At 37.9% G+C, this 16,150-nt stretch overlaps 1 protein-coding gene across 5 annotated transcripts in view; it reads right to left on the reverse strand.

Annotated features, from left to right (window-relative positions):
* The window catches only part of LOC137278336 (nuclear receptor coactivator 2-like), a 169,022-nt gene that overhangs the window by 25,781 nt on the left and 127,091 nt on the right, over positions 1 to 16,150 (reverse strand). For all 5 annotated transcript variants that reach the window (XM_067810610.1, XM_067810611.1, XM_067810609.1 and 2 more), the window contains 7 exons: positions 11,849 to 11,936; positions 10,381 to 10,461; positions 9,846 to 9,971; positions 4,264 to 4,393; positions 3,264 to 3,367; positions 1,922 to 2,069; positions 232 to 941 (listed from right to left, as the gene is read on the reverse strand). In XM_067810610.1, coding sequence (XP_067666711.1) covers positions 232 to 941; positions 1,922 to 2,069; positions 3,264 to 3,367; positions 4,264 to 4,393; positions 9,846 to 9,971; positions 10,381 to 10,461; positions 11,849 to 11,936 — 1,387 coding nt within the window. The remainder of the gene's footprint in view (positions 1 to 231; positions 942 to 1,921; positions 2,070 to 3,263; positions 3,368 to 4,263; positions 4,394 to 9,845; positions 9,972 to 10,380; positions 10,462 to 11,848; positions 11,937 to 16,150) is intronic.

The following is a 16,150-nucleotide window of genomic DNA, read 5'->3' on the forward strand; positions in this document are numbered from 1 at the left end:
TTCAGGGTAGTTTAGGTTAAGGACAGGCATTGTTATCTTACAGGAAATTTCCCTCAACTCACACTTGGGATACTATTGGACTGTAGAGTAATTGCTTGATGAATATTTGCCTTGAATTCAAAGGTCATGAAGACAAACTGCAGTATACCACACCATAAAGCTTGAAGTGAAGAAAATTGTACAAAACTGTTCTTAAACCCTCAACAAGGCAGTTGATGAGCTAAATCTCACCTGGCTGGGGGGACATCATTGGGGAAACGGGCTTCCGCTGCTGGGGGTAGGGTGCTGTGAACTGACCCCCTGGGGACCTACTTGGTGGTATGGTGGCTCCCCCACTTGCTGCTACAGGACTCCTTTGGCTCGCATAGCCCATCATGCTCGGCACACTTCTTTGAGACTGTAGCGTGTATGGAGTTCCCCTGCTTCCTGGACTTGGCGAGAAACGGGGATTCTTGCGCTCATCAAATGACACTGACTGACTTCGCTGCTGCTGAAAGGTTGCTTGGCGCTTCGCCATAGCATTCAGTCCTTGCACAGGAGTCACCCCAGCAGATTGAGACTGGCTGGGCAGTGATGGCTGCCCCACTTTCAGCTGGGTCATATTGTCCCATGACGAGTCCCCCGAGCTCATGTTAGCACTGCCACTTAGAGCAGCATTAAGGTTAAATTCACCTTGGATGGGGTTATCTGCCCCCAGTAGATCCCAGTTGGTGTTGGAGTTGAGCAGGTCCAGCCCTTCCAAACTCAGCTGTTGGGAGTTCATAATTGAGTTCATGTCTCCCAACATGTTCATGCCAATTGTGGCAGTGATGTTGGCGAGGTTTTTAGTTCCACTACTGGTTCCACCTCCACCACGGTTGTTCATGTTGGACTGACCAATGATGGACTTCATCAGACTGGTTGAAGCCGATCCCTTCAGCTCCACTTCCGAATCACACTCTCTGTAAACAGACAACTGCTGTGAAAAACATCAAAAAATATTCCACATAGGAAATATTGATACAGTCAAACATTGGCATTCTTCACATCTATATGTATTGCACCTACTAGTCCAGGATCTAAAGCCTGATAATAGCATTGCATGCTGGGACCCTATCCACAAAGCATTCGTAGAAATTAGTCATTTGTAAGCCAGTGATGTAGTATGGTGTTACGACACATCATAAAGTTCAGAACATTTTGTGGATCGGGAAAGAATCTGAAGTAAAATATTAAAACATTATTTGTAGATATGGCAAATGCATCCATTTCAGCTCTATCTTGACACAACATAAAATCCAAAGGGGTGCTTTTCTTACCCTGTTGGGAAAAATCAGACTTAATGCCTTGTAAATTCAAACAACAAAAGAAGAAATATCTGCCCCAGATTCCTTCTCTTCTCCACACCCAGTTTCCCCACACAAAAGAACATCAAACTACTACCCTCACCCCAGCCTTCCTTCAACCAGTTTATTGCTTTTCATTGCTGAAGTGCCAAACACACTGAATTTCAAAAGGAAATATTTTCTCAAACATTTAATGTAAAAAATGAAATGACAGTATTTCCCATTTTCAATCATAATTTCAAGGCTGTGATTGAAAGTAGCTTCCCTGAAACAATAAATACTTTCATCCTTACAACAAGTCCCAACAACCAGTTTCTAAGCCACTGGTATGAAGTACGTGACAATTGAGCTTAGTGTACCGAAATAGTACTTTAAATAGTATCATAGCATGGAATTTCACACTGAAACCTCAAGTGAATCCCACAAGCACAGGTATAGCGATGACAAACAATACATATATTCAGAGTGGATTGAATTTCAAAATTACAAGCATAAATCTAAACTTCAGATAACAAGCTTCTATTATGCTTTCCACCATGCATTTTCACATTCGGGCCACCCATTTCCCTTGCAGTCAAGGAAACCTGTTTGGTTACCTTATGATGGAGTGAGTAGACATGACAAAGTCTGGTTCATTGGTGACTGGCATCGTGAACAGCTTGCTCTTGGTCTGCACAAAGACGTAGCGATTCTCCTGCAACTTGAAGCGATACACTCCGCTGGTGTGGTTTCGCAGCTTCTTCACTGTAACAAAACAACCTGGGTATTAGTAGTCAATCAAGTGAACAGTAAGACAGTCACAACAACGTGGGTACTAGAAGTCGATCTAGTGAACAGGAAGATACTCGCAACAATGTGGGTACTAGTAGTCGATCTAGTGAACAGGAAGACACTCGCAACAACGTGGGTATTAGTAGTCGATCTAGTGAACACGAAAACAGTCACAACAACGTGGGTACTAGTAGTCGATCTGATGAACAGGAAGACACTCACAACCTGGGTATTGGTAGTCAATTTAGTGAACAGGCAGACATTCTGTACATCCATACATTCAAGTCTCTATGTTGCTGTTGCAAGCTCAGCTTGACTAAGTTCTGAGGTCATCTGTCCACCCAAATCATGGATGCAGAAGCTCCATGTCAATAGTGAGAAGGGAATAACTGATTCATACAGTATTCGGTGTGACAGTTCTAACTAGAAAAAACACCATCCTCACAACCGCTATGTATAATGACAACACATTAGACAAGAGAAAAAGGTAAGCACCAGTTCCAACAATCAGTGCAGACTATAGTGCTTGTTAATAGTTAACTGAATATTGACTTTTGATATGTATCAGTAACACTGATCAGAAATGAAACAAGAAGACACAGTCATCAATATCCCCCCAATATTACCTCCAATTTCACACACACTTGCTGCCATGGAAATGCGAAAATATTTTACTAAGAATACCCAAACTACCAAAAGGCACTGATACACCACCAGATCTATCTATGTGCCAAGTCTGGTGAAGAAATATTGAATGGTTTTAAAGTTCATCTTCTGAAAAGATAAATGAGCATGAACGGACGGGGTGCATTTAATACCCCCGCAAAATGCGTTACAGGAGATAAAAAGAGTGAAAAATCAGTGGAAATATTTCCAGCCAAGTAGTGGTGGTGACATATTTATGCACTGATTGCTGACAAACACATTGTTATGAAATTAATTTATATTTTAAGCCAACCCTTGCATGTACCGGCAGATGAGTGAATGAGGTTTATGTCACTTTAAGTAATATTACAGCAAAATCAGAGATTGGGCCACCACATACAGGCTTCACACATTGTAACAATATGGGGAATCAATCCACGACAAGCAAATGCTTTAACAACTAAGCTACCCAAGTGCCCCCATACGGGTAGGTACTGTTAATTACTGTTACTATTCCCTCACCTTCTTGTAAATGGCGGCGTAGTTGACTAACATCATTGGCATGACAGAATTCCAGAATACTCTGTCCTTTGAAATCAATGGGTCCGTAGTTGGCAACTAATCCTCTGGAAGCAAGAAGTCACTTTCATGATGAAGTCCACAAGCTGACATACCAATATGGCATAACTGAACAATTACAAAATTAGAAATAAAATATCCTCCAATGAACTGTTAGTTGATTCTTTCTGTCTCTTACCACTTTCAGCAATATTCCATCTTTACGAAGGTGGCTTACAACAACCTGTGCCCAAACTTTCAGACAGCTGACCCCAGAAGATTCGTGTCTTCAGTAGCCCATGTTTGTCATAATTGGCAACTAGTGTGAGTGACTGAATTAAGTTTTACGCTGCATTCAGCAATATTCCAGCCATATGGCGGTGGTCTGTAAATAATCTGATATGAACCAGACAGCATAATTATCAATTGAATGTAGCCGTATTATGAGTGAGTGAGTATGGTTTTACACTTCTTTATCCAGTATTCCAGAAGTATCATGCCAGCTGACAGCAGAAATGGGCTTGACACATTATATCCATGTGGGGAATCAATCAAGTGTCTTCAGCTTGTGAAAACAGATGCTTTAACCACTAGGCTACCCTACTGCCTGCACTATTATATGAAATATTTTCAGCAGACTAATCAGAATTTTTGTAGACTTGGGCTTCATGCATAGTGCTAAAGTTACTAATTGCTGAAACTAAACAAGACAAGGCAATCCTGCCACTTTTATCACCCAGGTTTTACCTTAAAAGCATGGCAGTAAAAGTCTCGAATACAATTCTAAAAATCTGAACATAGTTAAACACCTTGTTGTCCTTAATTAATACAAGTAACAAACTGTACATCTTCTTGAGGTACTATACCAGTCAAAAGTTAATCAGAGTAAACTCTACAATCTGGATTTCCAGTACAAACAAATTCATCAATGTAAATTCCCCTGTGATCCTTCGCCTGGTCATACCTTGTATCATTGTCTACGATTTTGTCATTCAGATCTTGTCGTGTTGTAAACTGCTCAATACCAATCATCATATTGGCTTTCTCTGTTAGAGGAAGACGGCGAGCAATGCACACTAAACACGTTTGGTTTTCTGGAAAAAAAACAACACATGACGAAAACACAATGTCTTGAGATTCTCTGAATATTGCTGGAGACGAAAATCTGAACACTGCTGTGGCAGGAATCACCAACTGCGAAGTTGTGAATGAAGGAGATGTTTAACTAAAGACCACTGTCAAGTATGATGTTACAGTTCAACATCATTATCACAGGAATGACCAATGTTTGATGTAGAGACTAAACATCACTCTCACCGTAATCACTGCATGTACATGATGTTGAAAGTAATGGCAGTAATGACTACAAGTGTGTGATGTTGAAATTAAACATCACTGTCACCGTAATCACTGCATGTGTGTGATGGTGAAACTAACATCACTATCACAGCAATCCCTACATGTGTGTGATGGTGAAACTAAACATCTTACCCCAAGCAAGCAGTATGTATGTTAACAACTTGAAACATCTCATGAAGAGCAATGAACACATAAACACAACCGAAACCTACTATCACTAAAGTTTTCTTTAACCAGTAGTTACATGAATGGTCCCACTGTCATGGCAACCATGTTAAGAAACTCTGTTTGCTTTATTTTCTCACTTATCTAATGCTTTTCACACGTCAATGACCATCCCTGACAAGTATGTAACCAAACAAATGGTCCATTCTCAAAATTTGCTTCTGAATATTATTATTTAATATATATAATAAGCATGATGCTATGAAAATATTTTTTCAACTTTTTTAAAAAAAAAGTATATTATCAAAGAAAAATATATTTGTTCCTCATAATGATTTAAAACATTGTATCTGTTTGTTATTTTTTTGACAAATGGGTGTTTTTAGCAGCATTTGGGAAGAAAACACTGTCAGTGGACAGAGACATTACTTTGCAGTAGCAGAAGTTGAATTCCATTTATATATAGTCATCAAAGATTTAAAATGAAATACAAACATTAACAAGAAGACAAAGTCATCAATATCCCCCACAAGGCCACAATACTCTTCTAGAATATGTCTACTAGTTATTACTGCAGTATGCAGTATGTCAATGTTATGGTGTGCTTGTGGTAGAGTGGAAGGAGAGTATTGCAAGGGTTTACAGTTCTGGTCCAGAAAAGAACACTACCACCAAATTCATTTGAGGTTGAACATATCGTCATGGAAACACAAAAAAAAATATTTATTGCAGATATCCAAACATACCAAATGGCATCATTATACAACCAGACCTATCTCTATCTATGTGCCAAGTTTGGTGAAGAAATAGTGAATGGTTTTTAAGTTCAGCTCCAGAAAAGAGCACAAACACCAATTTCAGCCAAAGCCAAACTTGTAATGGAAACCATAAAAAATAAAATTCACACACTGGTCTACCTCCCAAAAGGCACATCTAGTGATCATAGTGAACATGGCGACATGGCGACAATGTGTACCCATATCTGGGTCTAATCCCCAAAAGCCACATCTAGGGATCATACTTGGCATGTGTACCAGGTTTGGTTAAAGGTCACATGCAACGTAAAACACAACTTTGCAGATTCTGGTACCTTTCTGTATGCAGTTACCGAAACAAATCATAAAAAATGCCAATTCAACCTATAAAGTTGAAAAAAAAACGCGATGTAAAAAATAAGCCTGCGAAAACGGAGTTCAAACGTTTCACTAAATTCCCCCCAGCGCTGGGGGGAAAACTGGTTTCAACAGCTGTGCTGCGCTGCGTCCATAACGCATGCGCAGTGAATAGGTTCGCGGAGCTTGAAACAGTATGCGCAGTGAATAGGTTCGCGGAGCTTGAAACAGTATGCATGCCCAGAGTCTGAGGTCGTGAGCAGTAGTCTAATCTTGGTTGTGTACACAAACAAGTAAATAATCTACTCGTTACGTAAAAGAACTTGTTGATTGTGGTAAGCAGTCTCAGTCACAGAGAAAGCTCAGTGTCTGGTTTATTCACACCTATATGTCTGTCTGCCTGTCTGCTAAAGACAACATGCAATACACAGCTTCAATCATTGACCACGTGCAATTTGAACTTAACACCTATCAGACTATACGACATAAAGAAAATAAGTTGATTTATGACTCGCGTACCCGAGTCCCGTGTCTGCCACATTATGTAATTAGGCACGTGTGATACACATGACATGTTTTTATGTCTGTGGGTTGCAAACAAACTACATTCATTTTTTTCGGATGACTGGATCTGACAGAAACTGGTGTAAACTCTTGTCAGTTTCAAGTCCTGCTTTGTACTTGGACGAATGACAGATTCCAGCCACATAGTAGTTTACCATCTCTACTGACATGATTTTTGATTGGATCAAGCGCAAATTCAGAGAGCATGTACTGTCCAAACCCAACATCTCTATATACATTCTTCATGGATAACGACTTCTTTTAGTGTATATGACAACAGTATATGAATCCATATTGAAACGACACATCAAGTACACAAAAGGAAGTTGTTATCCATAAAGAATCTTACTTTCTTGTGACTGGATATACTTCTAAAATGCCCATCAAACAGATCATCTGTCTGTACACACAATGAACCCTCAGCATATCAGCAAATCAAACAGTCAATCGGAAGCCGTCGTTACACTTGAGTGCATATCCATCCGCTATGACTGGGTGCGGTCTCCCGAGGGCTTCGTTTCGGGGGAAGTAAGCCCAAGTACAAAATAATGCACTTTTGAATCACGATTGTAGGCTTATAATTTTGTTTATTTGTTTTTTAAAAAGCAGCAATGTATATTATGTGTCATGAATAAGTGATAAATATCTTTTAATTATGTTTGATTTTATGGTTGCATGTGACCTTTAAGCTACCAGGAATAGCGCCGAGATATGCTTTGGACAAAAGTATGATGGGTGAAATAAACACATTCCTGCATGAAATACTGAAAAAGAACATTAATATCATAATTACGATGAAAACAATGAATGTCCATAATGTCACAGTGAGTCGTTTAAGTAAATAAAAGTTAATGAAACATCAACATTTTTGCCATGTGGTCAGTGGTTAGGGAGCATTAATTGTCACAAAGTTCATAAAAGAGGGAATAGATCAGTGGTACAACATTGGAAAATGTCATACTATTGACAGTTTTTGTTACACCACTGACAAAATGTTCTTTTACGTTACTTGTTCACAGAACTGCTTGGCATTGTATTTATCCAGTATATTTTTTAAAGAAATGTTTACAACAAATTTTGTTAAAGGAAAACACCATGAAAGAAATGTTGCAACATTTTGTATGTTCTGGTTTATTAAATTTGTTATGCCACTGACAAATTTGTAACAAGGATGACATTTTCACTTCTTTGATCATAAATCTTACAAAATGATGATCTCAAATATATATTGCTGCTTGTTTCCCAAGGTGTGTTTAAATAGTGGTCTGGGCCCCGTTTCTTTAAACTTTCTTACGTCTAAGAACTTGTAACTTTTCTTGTAGCAATCCTACCTGCTATACTGTTACACTGACTTATGAGTGAGTGAGTGAGTTTAGTTTTACGCCGCACTCAGCAATATTCCAGCTATATGGCGGCGGTCTGTAAATAATAGAGTCGGGACCAAACAATGAAGTGATCAACAACATGAGCATCGATCTGTGAACCGATGACATGTGTCAACCAAGTCAGCAAGTCTGACCACCCGATCCCGTTAGTCGCCTCTTACGACAAGCATAGTCGCCTTTTATGGCAGGCATGGGTTGCTGAAGGCCTATTCTACACCGGGACCTTCACAGGTCACTGACTTACGATAGTTACAATAGAACTTTGTGAAACAGGGCCTAGGATTAGAACAGAACTGCCTGTTTTTCACATTTTGTGTATCAAAGGTAAAATCAGTGGTGAAACAAAAGATATTACTACAATTATGTTCATTCCAATATTTTAATATTACTTTTGTGAAAACTTCTCGTATCTGAGAGTTCAGAATTTGCTATCGGGCTGCTCAAATCTGTTAATTATCAAACAAACAATTAATTTGAAATTATCTTTGAAAGTTATTTCAAGAAATATCAGTGGTGTAACAAAAGATGTCTTGGTGTTATGACATTACTACATGTCAAGAAAAAACAGTGGTGTAACACAACACGTCATTCGTGTCAAAATATTCTTTGAATTTGTACATTTTATTCTTACCTGTTGATATTATTTGTTTTTCGATGCCACATTTTGGAAAATCATTCTACAATGATTATTGAGTAACTGATTTGGTTTATTGGTCCAGAAAGTTCAGTGTTGCAACAGGTCTCGTCAGTGGGGTAACAAAAGCATCTAAGGTGTAGTATGCATACTTGCTAAGATTTAATTATTTCAAAAGAATAATTTAACAGTTAGACTGATATCTTATGATAACTGAAAGCAGCTATAATATCAACATATACATAACACACATTCAGTTTTAAGTATACAAGTTACATCAGAAAAAAAAAATATGTTACCATTTCATTCAAAAAAAGACATAATATGTAAATAAGGAGTGGAAAATTCCTTATCTAACATCTAAGTGTGAAAAACATTACTTTTATACTTGTTACACCACTGACAGGTCTTTTTCAGTTGATGCTAAAAAGCCTGTTTTAAATTTTTTTTATTACTTTCCTGTGTGCAAGTTATCATGACTGCAGTTTTTACTGTCTTGATCATTCAAAACAAAAAAAAGAGATAATTCTGTATGACGCATTGTATCATATTATTTTTCGTAACATGACTTAAGCCTTTTCTTGCGAATAACCCAAATGCAATTGGATAATGATCATTTTTTTCAAAATTCTCAGATTTTCATCATATATTTTATGAAAAACAGAAAATAATTTAACAACATAAAAAGATAAAGGATTTTGCTACCTGATAGTGAGTAAGTGAATATGGATTTACACTCATTTAGCAATATTCCAGCAATATCACAGCATGGGGACAGCAGAAATGGGTTTCACACGCTCTACCCATGTGGGGAATTGAATCAAGGTCTTCAGTATGCCAATACAGTAACCACAAGGCTTTCCCAACGTCCAGTCATGATGTGCTTCGACGCGTGTTAGTTTTTGACAGCACTGCATTTTACTGCAATATACTCTATACAGAAATAAACAACCTCATAATTGTTGTTTTATTTCCCAGTTTGATTTGTAGTCTTCAGATCAATAAACAATTTGCTTTATTAGTCTATTGATGTACCCCATGCTGGTGAGGACCGTAAACAGAGGCATGGTGCCAAGAAACCAAAGGGGAACATAGAGGATGAGTCAGGACTGAACTTATTGTTTCATCAACAGACACTGCATCACATTCCAGATAGCTGAACCATGAAGTTTCACACATCAACACTGTTCAAAACTTTGTAGCATTTAAGCCAGATAGGAGGAAAGTTTATGTTTAATGTCAGAATTCAAAACAGTCATAAACCCCAATGTGTCAAAATAAACAAGATCAATAAATGGAAATGCCATGCAGAGTTATGTCCCTTTACCTGATTCTCCGCGTGATTCTGAGAACTTTTCCCCAAGGTAAGGTTGTAATATGGCTGTAATCTGCATACTTTCATACTGCGACACATAGGTTTGCAACACTTCTACATCATCTTCTTCTTCTTCACCTGCAAAATAAGTATTGTTTCAAATTACAGTGACTATTGACAAAAAAAACCATGTGTTTGTTTGAAGTTTATTACTGCCCTCAGCAATATTCCAGCTACATAATAGCAATCCAAAAATATTTTAGCTTTTGGTAATATTCCAGCAATATCACAGTAGGAACATCAGAAATGGGCTAAATGCAGAGTACCCATGAAAGGAATCAAACGCGGGTTTTCTCGTGATGAGCGAACGCTTTAACCACTGGGTTATCACAACCACCCACCCACACTCTCTAACATTGCAATAAGGTTACCTTACTGCTTTGTGAAAAGAGGCCCAGATCTTCAAAGGTTAACAACCTTGTCTGGTAATTACAAATACTCTATGGTAAAAGGAAAGTATGATTAAAATCCACATAGCAGAACTCACATGGAGGCTTTATCAGCATCCTACAGTTGAAATTTCGTCCTTTGCTGGTTGGGGATTCTCCAGGCCAAACTATGCCATTTCCTGTGAACATAAACATAGCACTTTCACACAATTCTTTTAACTGAACTCACCATAACCATGGTCCTAATGAAATCCCAGGGGAGTAATGATGGATGGTAATTTGGCTGGTATTGTTAAGTAAGATGTGCAACCAGTGTCAGGATAGTATTTTGGACTCTAAACTTTTAAGATATATTACTAAGATAAAAGCAAACAACAAAATTTAAATAGAGAAAGAGACATTTCAGATACTTCAACTCGAGCTGAGGCATTATGGGAATAGCTTGGTGGAAGGGAACATAATGTGGTCAGAGCCTCTGAGACAGACTACTGCAGTCACGCATTGATGCCATGGGTATCATCATCCAACATGGCCTAAAAAGTCAGCCAGCTTGCCCCCTGTCATAGGTATCTCCGGGTAATTATGTCATATATGCTTTTACTAGAGGTTTATTGTTTTGAATAATGGCTTCATTGTTTGCTTAATTAATTTTTTAATTGCTTTTTAAGTTTTCTGCCATATTGAGTGTTCAAGACGGTAATTGTTCATTAAGATGTCCTTACTGGATGGACAAAACCTGCAATCAAAATATGGACACCACACAACGTGTGTCATTAATAATTTTACTGCAATAACCAGATAATAAATAGGCCCGGTAACTACTAGACCAGGTAACAACTATGTAATAACCATATCAGGTAACAAGTACGTACATAATAACTAGACCAGGTAACAACTATGTAATAACCATATCAGGTAAAAACTACATACACAATAACTAGACTAGGTAACAACTACATGCATAATAACTAGACCAGGTAACAACTACATAATAACGTAGGTAACACAGCATGCAATATACAGGTAAGAACTGGTATTAACATGTTGATGATGAAGTCGAAACATGTCTTTTGCTATCATTTCACACTGAAAGTGACATGGAGCCATTTACAGTTGACAAGTCACCATTTGGTTGACAACATAAAATTAGGAAAAGGGTTACAAGCACAAACATTTGTGTACTCAGTAATGAGCTATATAGCAGTAATCAGTTCACCGAGATTAATAAATAAAGGTAATTTCAAAATTGAAATGGAATCATTCAGCATTATCATCACAGGTCTGTTGGATATATCTGATACTGAGTACTTGTTGTGAAAATTGCTAAACAACTATTTATCTTACATTTTACAGCCAGTGAGATTATTTCACGTTACAACCAAAATGTTGATGGTGCAACCCTATGAACCATGACTCTTTGTTACATTTTGAAGCCAGTGACATTTTTGTGGTGCAACCAAATTTTGATTTTGCAACCTGCCAGGTTTTACCTGGGGTGGGTACTAAAAGAACCTGAAATCGCTGCCTGCTGAGGTGTAGTGTCAGTGTTGTGTCTGTCGTACTCACCCAATGACATGGGCAGGAGACTGCTGCTGAATTGGGCATGGTCTCCAACATGGATGATGTTGTACACACTCTTTCCAACCAGATCATCCTGAAACAAATCCACCAGACTGTTATGACACAAATCATGCTGCAGTCAGTATCTTATATCATCACTCAATTTACAGGAAGCTAAGACTGGAACAACATTGCAGCAGGCAGACAATAGTACTGTTAATCACATCCGTAGGTGTCTAAGAAAATGGCTGTGATAAAGTTAGGATATTTCAGGACGGTTTGACAGGACTATTAAAAGTATTGCAAGACAACTCATCTCATGGTAACCATGCTGAATGCAATACACGAGTCAGAAATCAGCTGTCGACTTTGAACTGAAGGCATCCTACCCTGATTTCATTTGAAAATAAATCCTGATTCTGGGTATATGGAGATACAACAGTATAAAGCAACCATACTAAGGCCTAAAAAATTTGTTGTGATTCCGACCAACCCTTGAATTCTGGTGACAACCCTATTTTTTTTATGTGGTACAAATAAATTAAACTTTCCGATACCATTGTTTTTTCCCTGGCAGATGGACATCAGTGATTCAGACAGTGAAAGTCGACATAATGGAAGCTTGATTGAATAAACTATTTAAAAAAAAATAACATGTAAGAAATAAGATAAAAATCCTACCTACCTTCCCTAAATTTTAGAGACATGTAACTGGAACTACATCACTTTTCTTATTTGGCCTAAGTGTGTTTTTCACACTGTGCATCCAACAACCGTAATGGCAGGTATGTATCATAGAAGTGACTCTTGACACAGCAAATTTCACAGAATCTGATAAGCATCTGCACCTCACTCTGACGACCCAGGTTCCAAACCCCAAATGCGAACATTTCTGGAATACTGCTTAAGTGATGTTAAACCATACTCAATCATTCACTCATTCACAGAATCAGCAAATCCACGAACAATTCTTATTTATTTTTGAAATTCTAGCATGGTGTTTGTGCTGACCTACCAGCCGACACATTCTTGTTAGACAAATTAGACAAAGCGAAACTAAGAATGTGTTCAGCTCAAAGAGGTGCCATCATATAAACCTAAAGTGTGCTTGTCACTATATATTAGGTCATCTCTTGTTTTCCCAGAATAACTGCATTTGAGGCTTTTGTTTTGGAGAGACAGGTTTTACTTTTAACTCGAAAGACCTCTTTTCCAGTTTTACTTTTCGTTAGTAAGACCGCTTCCCAAGTTTTACTTTTCCTAACTTTAAATGAACATCAACATTCAAATGATACACGAGTGTTTGAAATCAATTGAAAAACATCGTTCAAGATTTAACTCACAAAAGCAGGATTGGAACATCAAATCTCAGATTCATAGGCAGATGGTGTTAAATTATCTACTTAGGAGATAAACCTCATGTGTTGGCCACTTTCGGCGTGTTATGGAGTATTTGAAGCCCAGGAATACATTTGGAACCGACAGCGTCAGCCAGAGGTTTCAAATGAAATGTTCCCGGGCTCTTGATTTGAAAGACCATTGTTGATGACACAACAAAACAATTGTCTGCGATGTTTCTATGTGTCAATACGCAGTGAACAGTCTTGCAGTTTCTGGGAATCAAATACCATTTGATCATGTTTTTCAACCAATCAGATTACAGAACACAGTGACTTTTGGTTTAAATTACAGTTACGGTCACTAAATTGATTTTACGTGCACTTCTGTTATTGTTATGTAGTTTAATTATCATCTACATTGTAATTACCCATCATTGACAGTAAACATGCCAAAGAAAACACTTCTCCTCGGTTTTGGTAGACAATGTAAAACAACTGGGGTCGGGAAATCCTGTCTACCAAAACCTCAGAGAAGTGTTTTCTCCTATACATATCACCATCAGGTTCAGCTGGATTTGAGAGGAAGTGATCCAGGTTTTACAGCTTCCACTGAGTGAGTGAGTGAGTGAGTGAGTGAGTGAGTGAGTGAGTGAGCGAGCGAGCGAGCGAGGGAGTGAGTGAGTGAGTGAGTGAGTTTAATGCTATGCTGTATGGTACTTCTAGTAGGGTTCAAACAAACCAAGAACCTGCCCCAAAACCAAATTCCACAACCCAAGGGACATAACTCATGAACATCAACAAGAGGCAAGCCAGGAGACCACTACCACTGCCAGTCAATGAAATACCATGCATATGTTGCACACTATTTACTCTGCAGCCTAACAATGCTCACATCTTGCTTCATAATGAACATGCGGCTGCAGCAGAATTGTGAAACTGCAACAGTTTAACATTCTTTGAATGTGTCTGCTTCTGGTAATGAAATGGCATTCATAAAGCAAGCAGAAAACAGTGACTTGTGCCAAGTGAAGTACTGTGCAAATTAAGGTTGTGTATTGGCAAATAACTTGTACTAAAATACATTGCGATTCTGGTACCCATATTCCAATACATATCACAAAACATAATTTGACATTAATTGTATCGCCTGTTGTCTTCATACTTAAGCATTAAAATAGTTGTTATAACTGATATTTAATTTTGAGGGACTGTATATTCACTTTTATAAAATTTATTGTACATCACAGAGAGTTTCCCTTAAATTTCAGAGATAATCACAAACTTTCATATATTTTTATTATCCAGTCTATATCCTGAGCACAAAGCATAGCAATACATATCATTTGAAAGGTGAATTGCAATACACCAGTAACACCATGAAGTCTTAGTACAATGCATTTCTCATTTCTCCTTCAATGTATGATTCAAAATATTTTTTCTAGCATATCATGCATATTTAACTCTTTTACATTACATACTATTTGCCTTCAGTGAGCATGCAATTTTTTTTTTAAAATTAAAATTCGTATTCCTGTAAGCTATCAATGTCAAGGTATAGATCATTATTTGGTTAACAATAAAAGTTTAAAGCAAAATTCTTTTGGACTTTGGACTTGAAATGGTAATGAATGCAAACTTGATCTCATGGCTGGAATATATGCAGATGTGGCGTAAAGCCCAACTCAACTCAACTATTTGATTAAAAAGACTAGTTTCATATTCACGACTTAATCCATAGACAGTCTTATTACACTGTATCTCAATCACTTTCATGCAGTTCTCAAGTTTATGTACTATTTGAAAGATCCATCGATTCTTCATCTGACTCTCAGAGCGGTCATCACCGCTGCCCAACAGGCTGTGTTATAAGGCATCTTATACAGGAAGTGAGGAAACTCTATCCTTCCTCAGTCCTCCTTCCCAAGCCAAAGAATACTGCACTAATTTGAATCTTGACAATCGGACAGCCTACCAGCTAAGCCTATTGTTTACATTTGACAACAAATCCACCATCGCACAGGTGAGCTGGGGCTAAACACTGAAAATGAGATCGTGTCACGCCTGAGCGAACTTGAAAAAAGAATAGCGCATCTGTCGATGTGTGAGAGTTTTGTTATTGAAGATTTACACTGATAAAGAATAAAGATATTCAATACACTGCTTGAACTGGGACCAATCAATTTTTCCAGTGTTAACAGAATTTACTTGAATTGTAATCTTGTTCAGCAAATACACTAGTGTAAGGTCTTTGTATAAATATACGGAGTTTGAATGGTTCTTGTTACAAGGTTTTCTAGTGAATTAAAGAAAGCTGTCCACTGACTACAACCATGAACCCACAACCATTATTCGTCAACTGAAAAACATTCTAGCTTTGAAACAGCAATTTATGCTATCCTTACAATTCAGTTCAGTGCTGTGAAAAAGTGTTACATACATAACACAACATCTATACAAAAAGACCCTGAACTAAGCAATCCATATAATGGGGGATCACTTTCTGCATGGTCTTTCTTCCTTTGAAAGATGGTAAAGGGCTCGCACAGCAGTGTGTAGACCTACATCCACATGCATGGTGCCTCGAAACACTTCTTGGATTCAGATCTATGAACATGTCCCAGTATTTACTGGGCAACTCTACCATGATGTCCAAATCAAAAGTTTGATTAATTATTTTGACATACTTGTGCTAACCTTTGTGGAGCTGAATTGGTGATCTGGTTTGACAAAGTTGGGTTAACTTGACATTTATACAAACATGCATTATATACAGGGAAAGAAAGAAGCACCTGACGACTAACCCACACCAAGTGTGTTAATGTTAAAGGTAGACAAAGGGTAACAGAATTTTAAACTTTTAGCATTAACTGTTATATATTTTGACTATCTGATTCAGCGGACATTCGCTTATTTCCTTTCCTATGTTATGCCAAGCCATGGGCGGACCAGGGGGATCATTTGAAAATGA

This window comes from Haliotis asinina, chromosome 3 (assembly GCF_037392515.1).
Source record: "Haliotis asinina isolate JCU_RB_2024 chromosome 3, JCU_Hal_asi_v2, whole genome shotgun sequence".
In the NCBI taxonomy this organism is placed as follows: Eukaryota; Metazoa; Mollusca; class Gastropoda; order Lepetellida; family Haliotidae; genus Haliotis; species Haliotis asinina.